Here is a 27,344-nt window from a genome sequence, read left to right on the forward strand (position 1 = left end):
TTAGGCAAAGGAAAAAACAATGGACAACACTTAGTACATTTTGTACAGAGCAAAGAAAAAATGTAAAGTAAAAGATGTTTTTGAATCATATGTATATAGAAGGGGTGAGTGCACATGTATGTACATAAAAAAATATTAGTACTGTGGACTACTTGTAACTTTGTTACATCAACCAGGCTTCTGCAAAGAAAAAAACATGTTGATAACAGACATAGAGGAAACAAATATTCAGGGTGTGGCCTGAAAATTGGATGTGGAGCTACCAAGCAAAGGAAATGCACTGATGACAAAGCAACCTGCTGTCAGTGTTGTCCGAATTTTTTGAACAGAGGGAGTAACAAAGACAAATGATATGCACATGTATGGTAGCCAAAAAGTACAAATCAGAACATAGTAGTATACAGAAGTGATCAAGTATGAAAATTTCACAGCATTTTCTAAGAACCTATCACAATAAATTCCAAGCATGTCTAATAATAAGCTTCACAACTTGCAATCTACAGCAAGAAAAGAAAATACGTTCACGGCAACATGCACAAAACTGTGAAGTATGAAACATGTTGCACTTCTTATAAATCTCTAGCACAACCACCAATTTTTAAATAAGTGCACATACTCTATATTCAACCTAACACAACCAGTATGCCCTGACCTTGTGGTTCTTCAGCCTCACACCAAAATCCAAGGGTTTTTCCTGACGACTTTTAATTTTTGTTAGTATCTTTTGGACCTGCCATGTGGATCAAATCAGTGATTTGGTGAGAAATAAATCTATTTCTAGTTGGAGCTGCCACTGAGTATTGATGTGCATATTTGATTATTTGGTACCAATGCATATTTGGTCAACTTAAGCAACTCCTTCAAAATTTCAACTGTAAGCAATATCGCAATGCATATATAATGTGGTACCACAAAAGTATAAGATCTAGTGACAGGAATGTGACTATATGCAGTCCAGCAATCTACGTCAATAGATGAATAAAAGATCAGACTACTATTATATTCGCTAATTATCAGTGTAGCAATCATATTAGCATAGAAGTAGGCTAGCATAGCAAATCTAACCACAGTAAACTATTCCTCTAATTACATCAGTTATTTCTGTCAAAGCACATATCTGCAGTTGCACAAGTAAGAAGATTCACCCATACCAGAAGGCGAAGTCCTCACAATCCATTCAATCTGAAGATTGGCGTGACCAGCGTCTGGCTTCTCTGGGTGCAGCAGCGTGAGTCCCATAGGCCTGCCCATTTGCTTTATATTTGTCTGCAAGAGTAGTTTCTAGACAGCTCCACATTGGCGCACGGATTTGAACTCTGGATGATAGAAAATTTGATATATATTGGCCTGGAAGAGTGTTTCTACTTTTTAGACAGTTCCGCCGGCGTACCTATGGCAGTCTGCGTTGCAGGATAAGGGGAAGGGGCGGACAAGACATCAACGAGGGGGAGGTGGTGGCGATAGTGGGCGGTGGTTGGTGGGAACTCTGCGGCAGAAAAAGAGGCAGAAGAAGCGTCGGCGGCGGACCTGCGTCGGTCAGGGTCGGAGCAGACAAGGGAGCGGGCGGAGCAGACGACGACGAGGATGGGATCGTGGTGGCGGTGGGCGGTGGGGCTGAGAGAAGGCATAAGAGAGGCTGGGATTGTACGGCGCAGGCAGCGGCCACAACGCCGGATCGATTCCACCTTTGCCGGCGGTGGTTCTCACGGTGCCACCATTTTCCTTTTCTTTGGAGATGGCTGGATAAGGTGGGGAAGAGAGAGTAGAACGGGACAGATGGGCTGGGGTCGTGGTGGTGGTGGACATCGCCGGCAGCAGCCACCGCGCCAGATGGACTCCGATGCTGTCGGCCGGTGGTTGCACGACGCCCCTTTTCAGATGGCTGGATGAGTCGGGGGGAGTGATGAGGCTGAGTGGGAGAGATGAGGCTGGAGGGGTTGTCTGCAAATGTTGATGGAGTGACGGGCGGTTTTTTGCAAAATTGCCACAGATCGCTTCCTGTGCGTTCGATGAAGATCCGACGACTATAAGTAGAGAATGGCAGGCACACCATCATCACCAACTCAGACTTTTATAGAAGTAGAGAATGGATCTTAGCGAGTTTTCTATTGAGTTTTGTGTGGATGAAGTGTTCGAAGATCGAGGAGGTCTCGATGTGAGGAGAAGGAGGAGAGGCAAGAGCTCAAGCTTGGGGATTCCCAAGGCACCCCAAGTAAATATTCAAGGAGACTCAAGCGTCTAAGCTTGGGGATGCCCCGGAAGGCATCCCATCTTTCTTCAACAAGTATCGGTATGTTTTCGGATTCGTTTCGTTCATGTGATATGTGCAAATCTTGGAGCGTCTTTTGCATTTAGTTTTCACTTTTATTTTATGCACCATGCTGGTATGAGATAGTCCATGGTTGATTTATAGAATGCTCATTGCACTTCCCTTATATCTTTTGAGTATGGCTTTATAGAATGCTTCATGTGCTTCACTTATATCATTTGAAGTTTGGACTGCCTGTTTCTCTTCACATAGAAAACCGTTTTTGAAGAATGCTCTTTTGCTTCACTTATATTTATTAGAGCATGGTATTTTGTGGAAAGAATTAAACTCTCATGCTTCACTTATATCTATTTAGAGAGTCAACAGGAATTGGTCAATTGCATGGTTAGTCATTAAATCCTACATAAAACTTATGGATCATTGAATATGATATGCTTGATTCCTTGCAATAGTTTTGCGATATAGAGATGATAATATGTGGGAGGTACTAGTAAACGGTTGTGGTTAGTAAGAATATTGGTGTTAAGGTTTGTGATGCCCGAAGCATGCACGTATAGTCTCTCGTTATGCTATGAAGTTGGACCATGATTTATTATTGATTGTCCTCCTTATGAGTGGCGGTCGGGGATGAGTGATGGTCTTTTCCTACCAATCTATCCCCGTAGGGGCATGCGTAGTAGTAGTTTGCTTCGAGGGCTAATAAACTTTTGCAATAAGTATATGAGTTCTTTATGACTAATGTGAGTCCATGGATTATAAGCACTCTTACCTTTTCGCAATTTGCTAGCCTCTACGGTATCGTGTATTGCCCTTTCTCACCTCGAGACGTGATGTAAACTTCGCCGGTGCATCCAAACCCCCATGATATGATACGCTCTATCACACATAAGCCTTATTATATCTTCCTCAAAACAGCCACCATACCTACCTATTATGGCTTTTCCATGGCCATTCCGAGATAGATTGCCATGCAACTTCCACCGCTTCTGTTTGATGACTTGAGCATTCATTGTCATATTGCTTTGCATGATCATATAGCTGACATAGTAGTTGTGGTTCACCCACCGTTCCTCATTTTTCATACATGTTACGTGATACGTCTCCAACGTATTTATAATTTTTTATTGTTCCATGTCATTATATTATCTGTTTTGGATGTTTAATGGGCTTTGATATGCTCTTTTATATTATTTTTAGGACTAACCTATTAACCGAAGGCCTAGTACCAGTTTCTGTTTTTTTGCCTATTTCAGTGTTTTGCAGAAAAGGAATATCAAACGGAATCCAAACGGAATGAAACCTTCGTGAGGATCTTTCTTGGAACAAACGCAACCCAGAAGACTTGGAGTTGAAGTCTGGAACTCCGTGAGGCGGCCACGAGGCAGGAGGGCGCGCCCCACCCTCATGGGCCCCACAGAGCTCCACGGACGTACTTCTTTCGCCTATATATACTCTTATACCCTAAAAACATCAGGGGGGTCCACGAAACCACTTTTCCACTGCCGCAACCTTCTGTACCCGTGAGATCCCATCTTGGGGCCTTTTCCGGCGATCTGCCGGAGGGGGAATCGATCATGGAGGGCTTCTACATCAACACCATAGCCTCTCTGATGATGTGTGATTAGTTTACCACAAACCTTCGGGTCCATAGTTATTAGCTAGATGGCTTCTTCTCTCTCTTTGGTTCTCAATACAAAGTTCTCCTCGATGTTCTTGGAGATCTATTCGATGTAATACTTTTTGTGGTGTGTTTGCCGAGATCCGATGAATTGTGGATTTATGATCAAGTTTATCTATGAACAATATTTGGTTCTTCTCTGAATTCTTATATGCATGATTTGATATCTTTGCAAGTCTCTTCGAATTATCGGTTTAGTTTGGCCTACTAGATTGATCTTTCTTGCAATGGGAGATGTGCTTAGCTTTGGGTTCAATCTTGCGGTGTCCTTTCCCAGTTACAGTAGGGGCAGCAAGGCACGTATTGTATTGTTGCCATCGAGGATAAAAAGATGGGGTTTATATCATATTGCTTGAGTTTATCCTTCTACATCATGTCATCTTGCTTAATGCGTTACTCTGTGCTTATGAACTTAATACTCTAGATGCAATGCAGAATCGTTTCGGTCTACTTGACTCGGATGTGATGCCTATATTCATGATCATGCCTAGATATTCTCATAACTATGCGCTTTTCTATCAATTGCTCGACAGTAATTTGTTCACCCACCGTAATATATGCTATCTTGAGAGAAGCTACTGGTGAAACCTATGGCCCCCGGGTCTATTTTCCATCATATAAGTTTCTGATCTACAATTCTAGTTTCCTATTTATTTTATTTTGCAATCTTTACTTTCCAATCTATACAACAAAAATACCAAAAATATTTATCTTATTATCTTTATCAGATCTCACTTTTGCGATTGGCCGTGAAGGGATTGACAACCCCTTTATCACGTTGGTTGCAAGGTTCTTGATTGTTTGTGTAGGTACTAGGTGACTTGCGTGTTATCTCCTACTGGATTGATACCTTGGTTCTAAAAAACTGAGGGAAATATTTACGCTACTTTGCTGCATCACCGTTTCCTCTTCAAGGGAAAACCAACGCATGCTCAAGAGGTAGCAAGAAGGATTTCTGGCGCCGTTGCCGGGGAGATTTGTGCCAAGTCAAGTCAAGATTTGATCTCCCGTCAACTAGCCATTTCTGGCGCCGTTGCCGGGGAGATCTACGCTTAAGTCAAGACATACCAAGTACCCATCATAAACTCTTCTCCCTCGCATTACAGTATTTGCCATTCGCCTCTCATTTTCCTCTGCCCCACTTCTAAAACGATTTTCGAAAACCTTTGCCTTTTCTTTGCCTTCTTCCCGTATGTCCTTTTGTTTGTGTTTCCATGTGCCTTCTATTTTCTTGCATCTTTGCTTGCTAAAAATATATTGATATGGATCCACTTAAAGTGTTCTACTTGGATCATCTTCGATCTATATGTGCTCGTGCTGAAACCCCAACTAGTTTAGTTGAGGGTAAATCTTTAGATGAGCATGCTCATTTTGTGCGTCATCGTTTGTCTGAAAGGGGGAAGCTCTTATGGTATCAAATAAATAGTTTGCTATGCTATGCTTGGAATCTTTGTGAAATTTATGATTTTACTTGTTGCTCTAAGAACCCTAAAAAACACCTTCCCTACCTATGTGAGTTTAATGATAATGAAATCTTATCTTCTTATGGAAAGGGTGTTTATAGTTACTATGATATCGAACAAATTGAAGAATTTGTCGTTTTTAAGGGTGCTCATGAAGTTGCTTCTTTGATTGAAAAGTATGATATTACTCTCTACAAATCTGAAATTCTGACATACTTAAATATTGCTATGAAAACTATGCTCATAATGCCTATGTTAAGGAATTTATTGAGAGAATGACCGTTGCTTTGGAAGAAAATAATGATATGCATGAATCTATAGATAATTATGATTCCGATGATTTGATTGAAATATCCCTTGATGAACATGATGCTTGCTATTCTTATGGCCATGATGCCAATATTTATGGAGATGAATTTGCTATAGTTCCTTATGTTAAACATGAGATTATTGCTATTGCACCCATACTTGATAGTTCCTTGAATCAAAAGCATGATTACAATGATGTTACTATAAATTCTCTTGATGTCAATTGTGCTAATAATATGCAAAACCCTAAGCTTGGGGATGCTAGTTTTGCTATGTCCTCTACTTATTGCAATGATCATGATTGGGGTGATTCTTCTTATGATCTTGAAAATTTATTTAAGCCCCATGATGAATATAAGATTTGCAATAATATTGAAAGTGGGTTTGGAAGAGTGTCAACTTTAGATCCCACATATTTGGAGTATGTTCAATCTTATGAAATTTTTGATAAAAGGGGGTTTGGAGAGGTCCTGACTTTAGTTAATGATATTCCCACTATTTTGGAAGAGTGTCAACTTTGCATGCATGTGGATCATGTAGAGCAAAATTTATGTGATAGCTATATCGTTGAATTTGAATATGATCCCACATGTAATTATTACGAGAGAGGAAAATGTGGTTGTAGAAATTTTTATCTTACTAAATTACCTCTCGTCATATTGAAATTGCTATCATCTCTTTCTTCTTCCTTGCTTATGCTAATTTTTGGTTGCTATGATAATTTGTTTGCTTATAAAATGCCTATGCATAGGAAGTATGTTAGACTTAGATGTGTTTATCACGTGTTCTATGATGCTCTCTTTGTGCTTTAATTCTTGTCTTTGATGTGACCCTCATTAAAATTATCAATGCCTAGCTAGGGGCGTTAAACGATAGCGCTCGTTGGGAGGCAACCCAATTTTATTTTTGTTTCTTGATTTTTGTTCCTGTTTAGTAATAAATAATTCATCTAGCCTATGTTTAGATGTGGTTTTATGTTTTAATTAGTGTTTGTGCCAAGTAGAACCTTTGGGAAGACTTGGGTGAAGTCTTTGCGATCTTGCTGTAAAAAAACAGAAACTGTAGCCCTCACGAGATTAGATGCCATTTTTTACTGGAGAGTGCTTTTAGGTTGATTCCTTTTGAAGATGATTAATATACAAATTCCTCACGTCCACCAATTTATTTCAGAATTTTTGGAGTTCCAGAAGTATGCATATGAATCGGATTGCTACAGACTGTTCTGTTTTGACAGATTCTGTTTTCCGTGTGGTGTTTGCTTATTTTAATGAATCTATGGGTAGTATCGGGGGGTACGAACCATAGAGAAGTTGGAATACAGTAGGTTTAACACCAATATAAATAAATAATGAGTTCATTGCAGTACCTTAAAGTGGTGTTTTGTTTTCTTATACTAACAGAGCTCATGAGATTTTCTGTTGAGTTTTGTGTTGTGAAGTTTTCAAGTTTTTGGGTAAAGATTTTATGGATTTTGGAATAAGGAGTGGCAAGAGCCTAATCTTGGGGATGCCCAAGGCACCCCAAGGTAAAATTCAAGGACAACCAAAAGCGTAAGCTTGGGGATGCCCCGGAAGGCATCCCCTCTTTCGTCTTCATCTATCGGTAACTTTACTTGAGGCTATATTTTTATTCACCACATGATATGTGTTTTGCTTGGAGCGTCTTGTATGATTTGAGTGTTTGCTTTTTAGTTTACCACAATCATCCTTTCTGTACACACCTTTAGGAGAGACACACATGAATCGGAATTTATTAGAATACTCTATGTGCTTCACTTATATCTTTTGAGCTAGATAATTTGGCTCTAGTGCTTCACTTATAACTTTTTAGAGCACGGTGGTGGCTTTATTTTATAGAAATTATTGATCTCTCATGCTTCACTTATATTATTTTGAGAGTCTTTTAGAACAACATGGTAATTTGCTTTGCCTATAAAATTAGTCCTAATATGATAGGCATCCAAGATGGGTATAATAAAAACTTTCATATAGAGTGCATTGAATACTATGAGAAGTTTGATACTCAATGATTGTTTTGAGATATGAAGATGGTGATATTAGAGTCATGCTAGTTGAGTATTTGTGAATTCGAGAAATACTTGTGTTGAGGTTTGCAAGTCCCGTAGCATGCACGTATGGTAACCGTTGTGTAATAAATTTGAAGCATGAGGTGTTTCTTTGATTGTCATCCTTATGAGTGGCGGTCGGGGACGAGCGATGGCTTTTCCTACCAAGCTATCCCCCTAGGAGCATGCGCGTAGTGCTTGGTTTTTGATGACTTGTAGATTTTTGCAATAAGTATGTGAGTTCTTTATGACTAATGTTGAGTCCATGGATTATACGCACTCTCATCCTTCCACCATTGCTGGCCTCTCTAGTATCGCGCAATTTTCACCGGTACCATAAACCCACCATATACCTTCCTCAAAACAGCCACCATATCTACCTATTATGGCATTTCCATAGCCATTCCGAGATATATTGCCATGCAACTTTCCACCCTTCCGTTTATTATGACACGCTCCATTATTGTCATATTGCCTTGCATGATCATGTAGTTGACATCGTATTTGTGGCAAGGCCACCGTTCATAATTTTCATACATGTCACTTTTGATTCATTGCCCATCACGGTACACCGCCGGAGGCACGCATATAGAGTCATATTTTGTTCTAGTATCGAGTTGTAATCCTTGAGTTTTAAATAAATAGAAGTGTGATGACCATCATTATTAGAGCATTGTCCCGTGCGAGGAAATAAAAAAAAGGAAGAAAGGCCCAAAAAAAAAGAGAAAGGCCCCCAAAAAAGAGAAGGAAAGGCCAAATAAAAAAAGGAATGGCCCAAAAAAAATGAGAGAAAAAGAGACAAGGGGCCATGTTACTATCCTTTTTCCACACTTGTGCTTCAAAATAGCACCATGATCTTAATGATAGAGAGTCTCTTATTTTGTCAGTTTCATATACTAGTGGGAATTTTCATTATAGAACTTGGCTTGTATATTCCAACAATGGGCTTCCTCAAATTCCCTAGGTCTTCGTGAGCAAGCAAGTTGGATGCACACCCACTTAGTTTCTTTTGTTGAGCTTTCATACATTTATAGCTCTAGTGCATCCGTTGCATGGCAATCCCTACTCACTCACATTGATATCTATTGATGGGCATCTCCATAGCCCATTAATATGCCTAGTTGATGTGAGACCATCTTCCTCCTTTTTTGTCTTCTCCACAACCACCATTCTATTCCACTTATAGTGCTATGTCCATGGCTCACGCTCATGTATTGCGTGAAAGTTGAAAAAGTTTGAGAAATACTAAAGTATGAAACAATTGCTTGGCTTGTCATCGGGGTTGTGCATGATTTGAGCATTTTTGTGTGATGAAGATGGAGCATAACCAAACTATATGATTTTGTAGGGATGAACTTTCTTTGACCATGTTATTTTGAGAAGACATGATTACTTTGTTAGTATGCTTGAAGTATTATTATTTTTATGTCAATATTAAACTTTTGTCTTGAATCTTTCGGATCAGAACATTCATGCCACAATAAAGAAAATTACATTGAAAATTATGCTAGGTAGCATTCCACATCAAAAATTCTGTTTTTATCATTTACCTACTCGAGGACGAGCAGGAATTAAGCTTGGGGATGCTTGATACGTCTCCAACGTATCTATAATTTTTGTTTGTTCCATGCTATTATATTATCTGTTTTGGATGTTTAATGGGCTTTAATATGCTCTTTTATATTAATTTTAGTACTAACCTATTAACCGAAGGCCCAGTGCCAGTTTCTGTTTTTTTGCCTATTTCAGTGTTTTGCAGAAAAGGAATATCAAACGGAATCCAAACGGAATGAAACCTTCGCGAGGATCTTCCTTGGAACAAACGCAACCCAGAAGACTTGGAGTTGAAGTCTGGAACTCCGTGAGGCGGCCACGAGGCAGGAGGGCGAGCCCAGGGGGGTAGGCGCGCCCCCACCCTCGTGGGCCCCACGGAGCTCCACCGACGTACTTCTTTCGCCTATATATACTCTTATACCCTAAAAACATCAGGGGGATCCACGAACCACTTTTCCACTGCCGCAACCTTCTGTACCCGTGAGATCCCATCTTGGGGCCTTTTCCGACGATCTGCCGGAGGGGGAATCGATCATGGAGGGCTTCTACATCAACACCATAGCCTCTCTGATGATGTGTGATTAGTTTACCACAGACCTTCGGGTCCATAGTTATTAGCTAGATGGCTTCTTCTCTCTCTTTGGTTCTCAATACAAAGTTCTCCTCGATGTTCTTGGAGATCTATTCGATGTAATACTTGTTGCTGTGTGTTTGCCGAGATCCGATGAATTGTGGATTTATGATCAAGTTTATCTATGAACAATATTTGGTTCTTCTCTGAATTCTTATATGCATGATTTGATATCTTTGCAAGTCTCTTCGAATTATCGGTTTAGTTTGGCCTACTAGATTGATCTTTCTTGCAATGGGAGATGTGCTTAGCTTTGGGTTCAATCTTGCAGTATCCTTTCCCAGTTACAGTAGGGGCAGCAAGGCACGTATCGTATTGTTGCCATCGAGGATAAAAAGATTGGGTTTATATCATATTGCTTGAGTTTAGCCTTCTACATCATGTCATCTTGAACTTAATACTCTAGATGCATGCTGGATAGCGGTCGATGTGTGGAGTAATAGTAGTAGATGCAGAATCGTTTCGGTCTACTTGACACGGACGTGATGCCTATATTCATGATCATGCCTAGATATTCTCATAACTATGCGCTTTTCTACCAATTGCTCGGCAGTAATTTGTTCACCCAGCATAATATATGTTATCTTGAGAGAAGTCACTAGTGAAACCTATGGCCCCCGGGTCTATTTTCCATCATATAAGTTTCCGATCTACAATTCTAGTTTCCTATTTATTTTATTTTGCAATCTTTACTTTCCAATCTATACAACAAAAATACCAAAAATATTTATCTTATTATCTTTATCAGATCTCACTTTGGCAATTTACCGTGAAGGGATTGACAACCCCTTTATCGCGTTGGTTGCAAGGTTCTTGATTGTTTGTGTAGGTACTAGGTGACTTGCGTGTTATCTCCTACTGAATGGATACCTTGGTTCTCAAAAACTGAGGGAAATACTTACGCTACTTTGCTGCATCACCCTTTCCTCTTCAAGGGAAAACCAACGCATGCTCAAGAGGTAGCATTACGCTAGATCATTACACATCCTGGTACATGCCAGAGGCATTCATATAGAGTCATACTTTGTCATAGGTATCGAGTTGTAATTTTTATTTCTTTTGAGTTATAAGGAAATAGAAGTGTGATGATCATCATTATTCATTTTTAGAGCAGTGCCCCGGTGAGGAAAGGATGATGGAGACTATGATTCCCCCACATGCCGGGATGAGACTCTGGACAATGAGAGAAAGAAAAAGAAAGAAAAAAGAAGAAAAAAGAAAAAAAGGAAAAAAAAGAAAATAAATAAAAAATAAACAAAGAGAGAAGGGGCATTGTTAGTATCCTTTACCACACTTGTGCTTCAAAGTAGCACCATGTTTTTCATATGGAGAGCCTCCTATGTTGTCACTTTCATATACTAGTGGGAATTTTTCATTATAGGATTAGATGCACACCCACTTAGTTTTCATATTGAGCTTTCATACAATTATAGCTCTTAGTGCATTCGTTGCATGGCAATCCCTACTCCTCACGTTGATATCCATTGATGGGCATCTCCATAGCCCGTTGGTTAGCCGCGTCGGTGTGCGACTTTCTACTTTTTTGTCTTCTTTATATTTACCCCTATCATCATACTCTATTCCACCCGTAGTGCTATATCCACGGCTTGCGCTCATGTATTGCGTGAGGGTTGAAAAAGCTGAAGCGCGTTAAAAAGTATGAACCAATTGCTCGGCTTGTCATCGGGGTTGTGCATGATAAAATACTTTGTGTTAAGAAGACAGAGCATGACAAGAATATATGATTTTGTAGGGATAGCTTTCTTTAGCATTGATATTTTGAAAGACATGATTGTTTGTTGGGATGCCTGAGTATTGATGTCTTTCTGTCAAATTATAGACTATTGCTTTGAATCACTTATGTCTTAATATTCATGCCATGATTAGATATATGATCAAGTTTATGCTAGGTAGCATTCCACATCAAAATTATCTTTTTTATCATTTACCTACTCGAGGACGAGCAAGAATTAAGCTTGGGGATGCTGATACGTCTCCGTCGTATCTATAATTTTTGATTGTTTCATGCCAATATTATTCAACTTTTATATACTTTTGGCAACTTTTTATATGATTTATTTGGACTAACTTACTTATCCAGTGCCCAGTGCCAGTTCCTGTTTGTTGCATGTTTTTGTTTCGCAGAAAATCCATATCAAACGAAGTCAAAACGCGATAAAAATTTACGAAGAATTATTTTGGAATATATGTGATTTTTAGGATGTGGAATCAACGCAAACGGGGGCCCACAGAGCCCACAACCCACCAGGGCGCGCCACCTGGCGCGCCCAGGTGTTTTCTGCCCTCCTTGAAGGTCGGTTGGGGCCCTTCTTCTGGCGCAAGAAAGATAATTTATGGAAAAAATTGTGTAAAAATTTCAGCGCAATCGGAGTTACGGTCCGGGAATTTAAGAAACCTTGAAGGGCTAGATTTGGGGAACGCGAGACAGAAGAGAACAGAGAGGGAGATCCAATCTCGGAGGGGCTCCCGCCCCTCCGGCGCCATGGAGACCATGGACCAGAGGGGGAACTCTCCTCCCATCTAGGGGGAGGCCAAGGAAGAAGAAGAAAGACGGGGGCTCTCTCCCCCTCTCTCCCGGTGGCGCCGGAGTGCCGCCGGGGCAAGGATCGGGACGACGATCTACATCAACAATCTTGCTACCGTCATCACCAACTCTCTCCCCCTCTATGTAGCAGTGTAACGCCTATTCTCCCCGCTGTAATCTCTACTTAAACATGGTGCTCAACTCCATATATTATTTCCCAATGATCTATGGTTATCCTATGATGTTTGAGTAGATCCGTTTTGTCCTATGGGTTAACCGTGATCTTGGTTGGTATGATTGTATATTTTATTTATGGTGCTGTCCTACGGTGCCCTCCGCCTCGCGCAAACGTGAGGGGCCCCTGCTGTAGGGTGTTGCAATATGTTATGGTTCACTTATGGTGAGTTGCGAGAGTGACAGAAACTTAAACCCGAGTAACTGGGGTATGACGTATGGGAGTAAAGAGGACTTGACACTTAATGCTATGGTTGGGTTTCATGACCTTAATGATCTTTAGTAGTTGTGGATGCTTGCTAGAGTTCCAATCATAAATGCATATGATCCAAGTTGAGAAAGTATGCTAACTCATGCGTCTCCCTCATATAAAATTACAAGAATGATTACCGGTACTTGTTATCGATTGCCTAGGGACAAATAACTTTCTTGTTGACAAAAGATCTCTATTAAAACTAACTTAGTTGTGTCTTTATCTAAACCGCCCGTAGATTTTATTTACGTGCTCTTTATTATCTTGCAAACCTATCCTATCACACCTACAAAGTGCTTCTAGTTTCATACTTGTTCTAGGTGAAGCGAACGTCAAGCGTGTGTAGAGTTGTATCGGTGGTCGATAGAACTTGAGGGGATATTTGTTCTACCTTTAGCTCTTCGTTGGGTTCGACACTCTTACTTATCGAAAGAGGCTACAATTGATCCCCTATACTTGTGGGTTATCAAGCAGCAGTGCATTTCTGTTTAGCACAGAAAGATAGTTGGCCGCAACAATCCCTTGTGAGCTTGTAGTAGTCATCGTGTGCCTCCACTCCCTCCACAATGCGCAAAAACAATGGTTTTCGCATGCGAAAACAACGATGAAACCATGGATCATCCGGGAAAGTTGGGTTTGGACCAAAGCAGTCCTTCTGCAGTAGCCGTGCTCCGGACACCCTATCCTGATTGATCACTTTTCTCCCTTTGATTGAGCCCTTGAAGTTGAGAATATGCTCCACCTGCCGGTCCATTCCGTCTTACATGCTCATGAGCATGATCATGTCCACTTCTTCGTCCGAATCCGGCTAATTAAACAACTCATCTTGAATGATCTGATCAAGCTCCATTGGTCCATACTCCTTGTCTTCCGAAGCATCGGAACTCATCGTTTTCTCTAAAAAAATCACAAAAAAGACTAGGTTGGACAATGTGTCAAACACATAGAGCGCAAGGGGGAGGCCGAGAATTGCCGGACGTACCATGGTGGCGTCCGGGCCGGCGAGAACGAGAGAGAGAAATGTGTGTTGGTGCTAGCGGCGTAGAGGCTCGGAACGGCTGCGGAGCATGCGTGGTGGCGGAGCTGCAAGACAGACGCTGCAGAGGAGGAAGAAGAGAGAAAGAGCAAATGGATCCGGTAGGGCGAGGGGGTGGATTTGGTGCAATTTAAGATGAGGTAGGGCTGTCAGGTCCGACTTGACGGACACGTCCGGACGCGCCTATATCTGTCTCATATTTGGGTTGTATATGAAGGGTGTCGATCAGCCCGTTCGTTTGAGGCCTTGGGGCATCCATCTGAGTCATATTTTCGTGGCTGGTCACTGTTCGAACGTTCGAGACGGGTTTGGAACGTTCAGCTGGGGCGTGTTTGGTTGCAGTAGTGAACAGTAGCTGCATTGCATACACATCTCAACCCAGCCTGGCTGAGCAAAAACAGCCCCAAATGCGTCATCTGCAAGTTGTTTGGTTGCCTGCATCTAGGGTCCCTGCATTAGGTAATATGCAAGTGCACTTTGTTTGGTTGCCTGCATTGGCCCAAGAGGCAAATGGACAAGGTGTTTGGTTGCATACGGCGTACATGGTGTGCTTACCTTGTACCCTAGTTGGTGAGCTTACCCACAATGATCACACCTAGCACACCAACGCCACATCACAGCAATGCCGACTGGGTGAAGATGATGAAGTTCTTCAGCTTCAGCCCAAACTAACGATCCACCTTAGCACCTTCCACTTTGACACCTCCAACCTTGCCACTGTCAACACTACTGCCTCCGTGCTTTCGCACCCAGTTGGAGTAAGCTTGTTCTGCTGCCTGCCTAGTGTTGAACCCTCTATGTCTACTGTTGCTATACAATGCCACTTGTGCACTGACTTCTTCCCATGAACTGTAAACTCCTGGAGCCTTACCGATGAACACGGCATACCACTTGCCTTAGCAATGCACAAGAGCAAGAATTGAAGCAGCAAATCAATGGAGCACACAAGTAGCAAGCAAAGTAGCACACAAACAACAATGGAACAAAAGAGAAGAAGTAAAGCATGCATGATCATATGGCATAGCAAGTTCTACCTAGCACTACCATGTTGTTATCCTACCACCACATCCAAAAGAGGGTGTGGTCCTACCACCGCAAGTTCACCATCATCGTGAGGGGTTAGTATATACCACCTCACCAAAATATACATACCATCAAATAGTTTTCTAGCCCTACCTACACAAAATGTACGTCGTCATCGTCGCCACCACCATCGCCATTGCCGTCGGGGATCATGCACGCTCATAGGCAGCACTACTCTAGTAGTAGTGCTTGCCCCGCCAGCTCCTGAGCCACAACACCCTGTGAGCATCTGCCATGGCAACGAACCCAACACCTTGCCAAGCAGGTGGCTGAGAGCTGCCATGAGAGCCTCGTCGCTGAAGCCACCCTAGGTCATGACAGCGCCATACAGGTCAGGGTGGACGTCGAAGGGCTTGCACTCCCTGATGGCTGTTGCCACCTCCTTCACCGCCTCAGTCATGCTGCAAAAGACATTGATCTCCTCCTCCATCAGGCCTCCTCTCTTCCTCTTCCTATCATGGACGAGGTCAAAGGGCTTGTCGAAGGGCTTGTCAGGGCCATCAAGGACCTCGACGTCCGGGGTCCCAGGGAAGTCTGGCATGGGAGAACCAAGAGGATCCCCCAAGCCCATGGCATGCTTCCCAGTTGCCAACCTGAAGGAGAAGATGTGTTGCATCTAGCTGTAGTTCTGTATGGGTGTGTTGAGGAATTCAGCGTCCCTTGGGTGGTCCTAAGAATGAAACACAAGTGTTGTTAGTTGCGATTAGGAGTAGGCAATGGTGGACAGTATGAAAAGGAAGAGGGCTGTCAGCTGACGGCGACATGGTCGGCGTAGTGCTCTGCCTCCAAAACTATGGAGCAAGTGTTCTCATCCCATGAGGCGCCGCTAAGGTCTCTCAGCTTGGACACTTGGATCCATGGAGCTTTCCACTTCCTCAGGTGGTTGTACACCTGGGTGGCGGACACCTCCTGCCCACGGAACTCGAACACCTGCTTCGCAACAGTGTTCAAGTGCATCTCCATGAAGCCCTTGTCAGTCCTAACTCCACTAGAGATGAGCTCACACATCTTGTTCAGCACGAACGTGGACATGAACGGCTGCCACTTCATGTTGTTCAACCTACCATCCTTCTTTGCCTTTGCTGTTGCTACCTTGAGTGCAGCGACAACATCATGAGTTTGCTCAACGAGCACTACTGGCACATAGACAAAAGAGAAAAATTCACTATAGGTCACAAAACTTGAGCCGGTTGACACTTTAGTACCACTACTTCAAAATACCCGAACTACGGTCCACATACTTGTGCACAGGGTTCACTTTGGTCCATATGTACGATTTCGTCTATGTATTCGCTGACTTGGCCGAGTCAGCGGCCGCCAGCTCGGCTTTGACCGCCACCTAGTCGAGCCTGGGTCAATACTAGTTCGTCTGGGGGTTTTTGCAAAATCGCCAGTACCTGGTCGCACCTGGTCGGATCCGACCGCGCACCTGGTCGGCCTGCTCGCTTATCCCCTCGCTCTCCTCTTCCTCTCCTCTGAACCCTAGCCCAACTCCCATCCCCGCCGCTGCAGCCATTGCCGACATCGACGCCCTCCACCACCGCAGCCATTGTGACGCCCTCCTCCACCTCCTCCGTCCTCGCCGTCATGTCATCTTCCAGCTCCGTCTGCTCTGCATTGCGTAGCTGCTCTGTTGCTGTACCATTGATCGGGTGCCCGGATTGCAACGAGCAGGTGAGGTTCTATCGGTCTAGCACCGATGAGCATGATGGATGGATCTCTACAAGTGCGTCATCCACACTGTAAGTGCCAGTTCCTCGCTTCTTGTTGATTGATTCATGCCGTGTCAACTCACTGTAGTATTGAAGCAGAGCACTGATTAAATTGGTCTTTAGGTGCTCTCCAGTAGTTTAGATTGTCCTTGGTTGCAAAATTAGTTGGTTAATTAGTCATTGCTCTGATTAATACAGTAGTTTAGACTGTCTTTGTTTGCAAAATTGCTGACAGAACTAGTTGGTTAACTAGTCTGCCATTGATTCATGCACTCCGAACTTTACTGTCACTCTGTAATTTTGTGTTCTCAGGTCACTTGTGATTTCTGGCGCTGGGAGCTTGAATATGTGGAGCATCTGGTTGAAACAAGGCGTCTGGTTGGTGCTGCTGCTGTAGATGCAATTGGTGCAGCCGAGGACACGAGGGAAGAGCTTGAGAGGCAGAGGACTGAATCAATGGCAGGCAGAGGCACAGCTGGAAGGGGCATGGCTGGAAGAGGCAGTGTAGGCAGAGCTAATTATGCCAGCTCCAGCGAGAATAAGTATGCTACCAAGCAGCAAATTGCTATGCTTTTAGGATTAGGCAGAGAGATTTTGCTGCTGCTAAAGCTGCTGATGGCTTTTGTTATAGTGCTTTCTGTGATGTGTTTCACCTTAATTATGAAGAAGTGAAGTGTTGTCAAATGAGTAGGTGTAGGTGTTCTAAGAGATCTCTTGTTCTAAATTGAGCATAATAAATGCCAGTGTAGAGATCTCTTGTTTGCTCAGTATGAAGTCTTGGTTGTAATGCTTGTTGTAATGGATAATATGTCAGTAATATGAAGTTTGCTTGACCTAATTGCTTTGAAATTACTGACAGATGTATTTGATGTCAGAAGTGTAGTTAAACTAATTCTGACAGAAGTTTACCTAATTCAAATTCTGTCAGAATTGTACTTAACTTAACCTCATTGCTTTCAAATTACTGACAGAAATGCTTTCATAACTACTTGCTGACAGAAATGCACTTAACCTAATTAGGGTTAACTAATTGTTGACAGAAATGCACTTAACTAATTATTGTCATAACTAAACTAACTTATGTTAACTAATTGCTGTCATAAATGTAACTCATGCCAGCCCAGGCCCCCTTCCTCAACACAACTGAACTCAAAAGCAAGCATGTACTTGCACCTGCTGCAAACACCCACCCAACAACTTGCACTCTACATGTAGCTTTGGTCCACCACCAGTACACCACCACCACCAGATCTCCTTCTTCTTCCTCATCTTTCATCTTCAATTTCGTGCACCACCAGATCCCTTCTCTCCTCTGTCCAACAGATCCCCTTCTCATCTTCATCTAGCAGTAACCATGGTGTCCTGGGATGATCTTCCCAGTTCTTCTGAAGATCACTCTGTGACCAGCAAGGTTAGTGTGCTCCCCACCGAGTCTAGGGTTTCTCAGCTAGGGTTTCTCTCTCAATTGATTCCAAATGTCTCTCTTTTGTTTAGCCACCTGCCACAATTTCTTGTGAGGAATGGAGTGGCTTGGCTACAGATCTGCCTAGCTTTAGATGTGGGCATGGATCTTTGTGTGAGAAGCATGTGGCATTTGAATCTGTTGATAGTGGCAGAAGGTTTCTAACTTGTGCACAGAAGGTTAGTAATTTTTTTTGCATTTGGCACTGTTAAACAGGAAGTCAATTTTAGTATGTTTTAAGTTTCATCATCATGCACAGAACTAAATATTGGCAGTTAACTGAATTTTTTGTTGGTCTAAATTGTTAGGAGGTACCTAAATGCAGATATGTTGAGTGGGTTGACCCTGAGTGGCCTGATGCTCTGAAGATGAGCCTAGCTAGTATATGGACCATGTATGAAGAGGAGAAAAAATAGAGGCTCGGACAGAATGTTGTGAGTGCTGAAGAAAACTTGAAGGTTCTTGAAGAGAAGAAGAAGATGGAGAATGAGTTGAGGCATTTCAAGCTTGATTTTGCTAAGATGGTGACTGAGAAGGAGCAGGCAATGAGCCAATTAGGCAGCACACAACTTGCTCTGACTGATCTAAAGGAAGAACTTGAGAAGAAGAAGATGCCAGATAAGTCAGTAACCAACATTCATCAGGTCTTCAGGGTTAAAGCAGAGAAAGAGAGGGACCAAGCAATGCAGGAGAGGGACCAAGTGATTCAAGAGAGGGATGATTTTAAGCATGAGAAAAGGAAGCTTGAGTACATGATTGGTGACCTATTCAAACACAAAGAGGCCACCAAGGAGAAGATAAGGAAGCCGAAGGGCATGCTGAATGAATTTGATTGAATTTGTGTCATTGTAAAAAAATGACTCTGTATCTTTCCTAGAATGTGTATCTTCTGTCAAATGAACATGAACCTCCTCCTGGATTTGTGTCATTTGTACTTTCTGTCAAATGTTAACTAAATTGGGTTCAGATAACTAAATTGGGTTCAGATAAGTAAATGTAGATAAGAAATTGAAGTTAACTGTCAGTGTTTCTTCTTTTGGAAAGGTTTGCTGTTTTCTATGACTGAATTTGTATGCCTGTACCAAATTTTGATTAAAGAAAAAAATTAAAAATTACACAAAAAGAGTTTTGCCTGGGTCTCGAACCCAGGACCTATGGTATTGAACGTTGGGGGCAATGCTAGTGGGGTAAGTAGTAGTGCTTTGACCAAGGGCAGGTACTAAACTAACTATTTAGTAGTTGCTAGTGGCCCAATGGCCCACGCCTCTTCGGTTTCCTTCTGTGCTCTTTAAGCCCACCCACCCACCGCTCCACTCTCCACTCACCTCCAGTCCACTGTCCACCCACGTCCCCTCGGTTACCCCGCTACCAAACCCCCACTCCGCCGTCAAGAAAACCCTCGCCGCCGACGACATGGAGAACAGCCCCGCCTGGTAGAGGGTCCTCGATGACCTCGCAGGCGATGACAAGGCGATGCGCGCGGACCTGACGGAGATCGGGAAGTGGTCCCCCAACATTGGGATGCTGCTTCACCACGCGCGTGGCCTCCTCAAGGTCATGACCGACGACGAGCTGGATCGCGCCTGCACCGACCGACCGGTATCCCTTTTGCGCTCGTCCTCTGCTTCGCGATGTAGGAGACGCGCTCCGACGACCCGGGGCAGCGAGCCCGGTGGTGGATGTACCGGTCCGCCACCGCGCCGCGGCTTTCGGATCCGTCGCGCGTTGGCTCACGAACGGAGCGCGTCTACAACGTCGACCTGGCCGTCCCAGCGCCTGTCAACACGGCCTACTGGGACCACTACCAGCCCGATCTCCTCGGGCGCGACGACGTCTCCGAGTACATCTCGTCCGGCTTGGAGTACGACGCTGGCTCCGACGACGATTCTGGCTACGCCGCTAACTCGTCCTGGTCGACTGGCTGGGAGGAGCCCGAGGTGATTGTCTTCTCTAACGACGAGCCGGAGGTCACGGTGGCGGCGCCCGTCGTCCCCGAGCCAGAGGTCCAAATGGTGGCGCCCGTCGCCAGGGAGGGTGACAAGCACCGCCCCATTGACGTCGAGTTGCTTCCAGATGTTCCTGACATCGTCAAGCAGGAGGTGGAGGTGGTCTTGGCCCTGCAAGCATAGGTGGACGTCGCAGCGCAGCCAGAGAGGAAGAAGAAGAGGAAGGTGGCAGTTGACATGGAGGTTCGCCGCTCGGAGCGCGTCCAGAAGATGAAGAACTGAAGATGAAGAAGATGAAGTAGCAGGCATGAAGAAGATGCAGTTGCAGTAGTTAGGTATGCTGAAATATACAGATTTTCAGCATATAAGTTATAAAATAGTAGTTTGTTAGGTGTGCTTGTATATTAAGCACATAAGTTATTTGTAATTTCTGTTGGCTGTTGTTGCTATATAAGTGTTGAACTGGCTGTTGATGCTATATAAGTGTTGAACTGGCTGTGATGCTATATAAGTGTTTAACTGTGTTGATGCTATATAAGTGGCAGTTGTGCCATATAATGTTGTTGATCCAGACATGTTGCTATATAAGGCAACAATCCAAAAGTGTCTTGTTGCTATATAAGGCAATAATCCAAAAGAAGAAGCTGCTAAGGTTTTCAGAAAAATGAATCTTTGTCTTAACTGAATTCTGTCTTAACTGAACTTTGTCTCAACTGAATTTGGTCTTAACTGAACTTTGTCTTAACTGAACTTTGTCAGATAACTAAATTCATTTAACTGTAAATATTCAGTTAACTTTTCAAACTAAATTCAGACAGCCGTAAAAATTCAGTTAACTGTAAAAATTAAGTTATCTTTGCAAACTAAATTCAGTTAACTGTAAAAATTTAGTTCTCTTTTCAAACTAAATTCAGACAGCTGCTAAAGTTCAGTCAACTGTTAAAATTCAGTTAACAGGGAGGGGAGTGGAAGCATAATAAGTAGGTTGTCAAGTAACACTTGAGCAAAGCACCGTTCCTATCACACTGGCATTGCAAGCAGTTTCTCACACCACAGGTGCTGGGTTCGAGACCCAGGCCACCTTTTTTTGTTTGTTTTTTTATGCAGTTAAGTACAAAACCAATAAAGAGAGAAATGAACCACTCATTCATTGAACTTTTCAATTTGAATTCAGTGAATAAAGCCACTGATTCTGCACTGAACTCTAACAATTTTCAATTTGAATTCAGTGAATGAAGCCATTCAATGAGTACAGATGCAGCTGCACTGAATCATCTAAACTCCATGAACCTCCTCCTGTGTACCTTGGCATGAACCTCCTCCTGTGTAAGTTGACCATCATCTTGTGTGACATGAACCTCCTCCTGTGTACCTTGGCCATCACCGTGTTGTGCCAAAACAATTCCATCATCTGACACATCATCAGGAATGGCCCTTGGACCCCTTCTTGTTGTTCTCTCTGCTAGATTTGGCAAAATTCCAGCCTTTATTTGATTACATCCTTTGATGTTGTGGCCTGTTTCATGGCAGTATGAACATGTTATTGTGATTCCATGTTTGCTCATCACCTAGGTTCCATCTTTCTTTTCAATCTCATAAGGCTTCTTTCTCCTACTCTTGTTTGAAGGCCTCCCTACTTTTTTTTTCATAGACAGGTGGCTTGATTTCACAACCATTCATCTTCTGCCACTCACTCCTATCTCTGCAAGGCTTGATAATGGGTTTGTATGCTAGCTTGAATGCTTCTATACTGTAACAGGAGTGCACCAAACTCTCAGGATCAATCCTCTCATGTCTGCAGCATGCAATTGCATGGTGACATGGAACTCCACTAAGATCCCACCTTTTGCATGTACAACTTTCTTCCTTCATGTCAACAATGTATGTCTTGTTCCTATTGTCAACCTGAAAGATGCCATCACCAACCCCTGAAACCATGCATGTAGCTGACAGCTCTATATTCTTCTCAATTCTTTTCCTAATTTTTGGGCATATTGAGCCAGGCCAGGTCTCTGCCTCCTTTCTTTTGTTGTAGAATCTGACCATGATCTGTGTTTTGATCTTGTCAATCATTGATCTGAGATGCATCTCCCTAGCCTCAAGAATATATATGTTGAAAACCTCACAGTTGTTGTTCAGAAGGATATCACACTTGACCAATTCTCTTTGGAAGCCTCTAACCCAAGTGTTGGGTGGTAGCTACTCAAGCCATTTGTATGCTTCTAGGCTGATGACCTTCATTTCCTCCATGCTTGCAGCCCACAGTTCTGTTGTTGTGCTCCTTGCACACTTCCATAACTGGTTCTTAAGAACATATCCTTTGTGTGTTTGCTGAAAATTCTGCCATATATGCCTAACACAATGCCTGTGTTCTGCATCAGGAAAGTGCTGCCTCACTCCCTTGATGAGGCCCTTTTGCTTGTCTGACATTATAGTCCATGGCTCTGTGTTTACAATTCCCAAGTCACTCTTCAGATTTGACAGAAACCATTTCCATGTGTGAGTGTTCTCTACCTCAACAACTGCAAAAGCTATAGGGTAAATGCAGTCATTAGGATCCATGCCAACAGCACACAGCATAACACCTCCATACTTTGTCTTCAGGTGGCATCCATCCAAACAAATGACAGGCCTACAGGCTTGCATGAAACCCCTTCTGCAAGCATCCAGAGAGAAATAACAACTTGCAAATATGCCATCATTGACACCCACATAGAAAGAACTGCCTGGGTTTGATCTTCTGAATTCTTGTGCATAATCCCACATGCTGTTGTACTGCTCCAACTCATCTCCTTCAATCACTTTCTTCACTATCCTCTTAGCCCTTCTGAGCTTGCTCCTTGTTGTTTTCATGTTCCAATCTTTCTGAACCACCCTTGCAAAAAATTTCATATTCATGTTTTCATCTGCTCTGAAAGAATCAACATATTTTCCAGCCATAAAAGGAGCAGTGAATGACTTAACACACCATTTCTTTATGCATGTATGCTTTGGGTTGTATTTCTTGATCATGAAGCAGTTGATTCTCCCATCAAATGATGCAGACAAGGTCCAAGGGCACCCATCTTCACAAATGGCATTGAGTCTTTTCCTATCATTTCTGGGGCATTTAATGTCAACTCTCTCCTGACAGCTGTACTCTTTGATAGTTTCCTCAGGAACTCAACAGATCCAAAGGTCTGGCCAACTTGAAACTGTGGTTTAGTCAGGTCTTCCTCTCTAAAACTTTTGAAATTCAGCTTAACCTTATCTTCATCAGATGAAGGGAAGCACATATGTCCACTTCTTCAGTAGGATCATCAGCTTCTTCTTGGACTGCTTTACCTTTGCCTTTCTCACAATCAACATTTTTGTCAAACAAGTCATCATCATCTTGCAGATTGATACGTCTCCAACGTATCTATAATTTTTGATTGTTCCATGCTATTATATTATCCGTCTAGGATTTTTAATATGCATTTATATGCTATTTTATATGATTTTTGGGACTAACCTATTAACCTAGAGCCTAGTGCCAGTTTCTGTTTTTTCTCCTTGGTTTTGAGTTTTACAGAAAAGGAATACCAAACGGAGTCCAATTGACGTGCATATTTTTGATGATTTTTTATAGACCAAAAGAAGCCCCCGGAGTAAAAGAGTTGGGCCAGAAGAGTCCCGGGCTGCCCACGAGGGTGGGGGCGTGCCCTACCCCCTGGGCGCGCCCCCCTATCTCGTGGACGACTCGGAGACCCCCCTGACGTGAGACCTACGCCAAAAATTCCTATAAATACAGAAACCTCCAGAAAATAACCTAGATCGGGAGTTCCGCCGCCGCAAGCCTCTGTAGCCACGAAAAACCAATCGGGACCCTGTTCCGGCACCCTGCCGGAGGGGGGAACCCTCACCGGTGGCCATCTTCATCATCCCGACGCTCTCCATGACGAGGAGGGAGTAGTTCAGCCTCGGGGCTGAGGGTATGTACCAGTAGCTATGTGTTTGATCTCTCTCTCTCTCTCTCTCTCTCTCGTGTTCTTGATATGGCACGATCTTGATGTATCGCGAGATTTGCTATTATAGTTGGATCTTATGATGTTTTCCCCCCTCTACTCTCTTGTAATGGATTGAGTTTTCCCTTTGAAGTTATCTTATCGGATTGAGTCTTTAAGGATTTGAGAACACTTGATGTATTCCTGCATGTGCTTATCTGTGGTGACAATGGGATATTCACGTGATCTACTTGATGTATATTTTGGTGATCAACTTGTGAGTTCTGTGACCTTGTGAACTTATGCATAGGGGTTGGCACACGTTTTCATCTTGACTCTCCGGTAGAAACTTTGGGGCACTCTTTGAAGTTCTTTGTGTTGGTTGAATAGATGAATCTGAGATTGTGTGATGCATATCGTATAATCATACCCACGGATACTTGAGGTGACATTGGAGTATCTAGGTGACATTAGGGTTTTGGTTGATTTGTGCCTTAAGGTGTTATTCTAGTACGAACTCTATGATAGATCGAACGGAAAGAATAACTTCGTGTTATTTTACTACGGACTCTTGAATAGATCAGCAGAAAGGATAACTTTGAGGTGGTTTCGTACCCTACAATAATCTCTTTGTTTGTTCTCCGCTATTAGTGACTTTGGAGTGACTCTTTGTTGCATGTTGAGGGATAGTTATATGATCCAATTACGTTATTATTGTTGAGAGAACTTGCACTAGTGAAAGTATGAACCCTACGCCTTGTTTCAACGCATTGCAATACTGTTTGTGCTCACTTTTATCATTAGTTACCCTGCTGTTTTTATAATTTCAGATTACAAAAACCTATATCTAACATCCATATTGCACTTGTATCACCATCTCTTCGCCGAACTAGTGCACCTATACAATTTACCATTGTATTGGGTGTGTTGGGGACACAAGAGACTCTTTGTTATTTGGTTGCAGGGTTGCTTGAGAGCGAGCATCTTCATCCTACGCCTCCCACGGATTGATAAACCTTAGGTAATCCACTTGAGGGAAATTTGCTACTGTCCTACAAACTTCTGCACTTGGAGGCCCAACAACGTCTACAAGAAGAAGGTTGTGTAGTAGACATCACAGATTAATGTCTGGATCAACAATTTGTGGAATGTAATCTTCATCTGAATCCTGCATTACTGAACAACCAACTGCATCTGCTGCATCCATGTTAAAAAACCTACAGGATTTCCTGGCCCTAAACCCAAACTGAGATGAAAGGTAAGTAGTTCCTGGCTGGGGTGGACTTGGTATGAAATCATCTTCTTCTGACTCTGCTCCACTTTTTGACTCTGCTTCATCTTGCTCATGCTCTTGATCATGCCGAGGCAGCTCTTATTCCAGTTGAGGGAGCTCAGCCTACTCCTGTTCCACTAGAGTGAGCTGAGCCTGCTCCTCTTGCTGCTGTTGTGTCTGCTCTTCTTGCTGCTGGTGTGCCTTCTCATTCTTTGGCCTAATGCCACTGAACCTGACAATTGGAGGATCCTCATCATCAGAGTGAACTTGAACAAGAGAAATTTATGATCTCATGCTCTCATCATGATCAAGGAAAATCTGTTGGAAGTGGTTGCCATTCAGAACACAATCCTTCATGTTTTCTGTCATAGTGTTGTCCCCTATCTTAATCTCTCTTAATCCATTCCTATACACTGTCAATCCAGGAACACACCAATATGCCCTGATCCTGCCCTCAAACTCATATCCAATTTCCTCCACTAGACTGGCAACAACATTAGGTGTCCAATTATCTATGTCACAGTAATCATACCAAATGGAGTGACCTTTGTGATAATCCCTATGCTTGCTAGCACACAGAAAATAGCCACCATGTATGACCTCAACAGAGAAGTGGTTCTTAAGGGTCCTGCAAAACAATCAAGTTGAAAAAGTTCAGACATTTCAGACTACAGAGAGGTTCAGACAGTACAAAATTCAGACCTTTTCAGAAATAAAAGCAGAGATTCCTGGCCTCCAATTAACAAATGTATGAGCTTACAGGTCATAAAGCAACCATTTTTGGTAAATCAGACCTAATGTAATTGCAAATTAAAACAATTCTGCACACCAAGTCAACTCTGACACTAACCTTTACTGCTTAAACCCTAGACCCCTGGACCCATGACAAATTGAGGGAGAAAGAACCCTGACCACTCCAGATCTCTGCAAACATGGGCAACAACTGCGAACCCCCCATCCTAACACCCTATTTTTGGCCTGCCACTAAGTTCATCAAGAAACTGCTAAAACCCTACCACCCACACCCAATCCGCCAGAAAGTTGAACAAACACCCAAACCCTAGCTCGTACGCGCAATTGATGCGACCAAGAACTCTTTACCGGAGCTAAATTGGACAGATCGAGCAACGGAGCTGCTGGCGACGGCGACGTACCGTACAAGGGCGGCGAGGCATCATCACGGCGATGTGAAGGAGCAAGAGGGACGTTCGGCGCGGACGGCGCGGACGGCGGCGGCTCAGCGTTCGACGAGCTGATGGAGCCGTCGTCGACGCCGACGAGCTCAGAGGACGACCTCGGCAGCGACGACGAGCAGAGAGGGTGCGGGAGCAGAGGAGACAGCGAGCGGGTGCGAGAGGAGAGGCAGACAGCGATCTGGTGCGGTCCGACCAGGTGGGCTGGTTTAATGGTCATGGCGATTTTGCAAACCCCCTCGGACGGAGTAGTATTAACCCGAGGCACGACCAGGTGGCGGTCAAACCTAGCTGGCGGCCGCTGACTTGGCCAAGTCAGCGAATACGTAGACAAAATCGTACATACTGACCAAAGTGAACCCTGTGCGCAAGTATGTGGACCGTAGAATGGGTATTTTGAAGTAGTGGTACTAAAGTGTCAACCGGCTCAAGTTTTTTGACCTATAGTGAATTTTTCTGTAGACAAAATCAGACGCGAACACCTGTGAATCAGGTGCCATCTTGGACATAGGTTGCGAGTCCTCGACAAACGATGGAGCAAACTGGCTGTTGGACATGACAAGGGCCTGACTAAGATCTTGCGTCTGCGTGGTCATGTCCTACAATCATAGCACACATTGACAGCAAGCATAGCACACAACATACCGGACAATCCATGAAACATACATGTACA

At 43.2% G+C, this 27,344-nt stretch overlaps 1 protein-coding gene across 1 annotated transcript; it reads right to left on the bottom strand.

Annotated features, from left to right (window-relative positions):
- Nucleotides 1-22,439: 22,439 nt before the first annotated feature.
- Nucleotides 22,440-23,180, bottom strand: LOC141023031 (uncharacterized). Its single transcript, XM_073499334.1, has one exon. The coding sequence runs from the start codon at nucleotides 23,178-23,180 to the stop codon at nucleotides 22,440-22,442; it is 741 nt and encodes a 246-aa protein (XP_073355435.1).
- Nucleotides 23,181-27,344: the final 4,164 nt, after the last annotated feature.

This window comes from Aegilops tauschii, chromosome 5, assembly GCF_002575655.3.
Source record: "Aegilops tauschii subsp. strangulata cultivar AL8/78 chromosome 5, Aet v6.0, whole genome shotgun sequence".
In the NCBI taxonomy this organism is placed as follows: Eukaryota; Viridiplantae; Streptophyta; class Magnoliopsida; order Poales; family Poaceae; genus Aegilops; species Aegilops tauschii.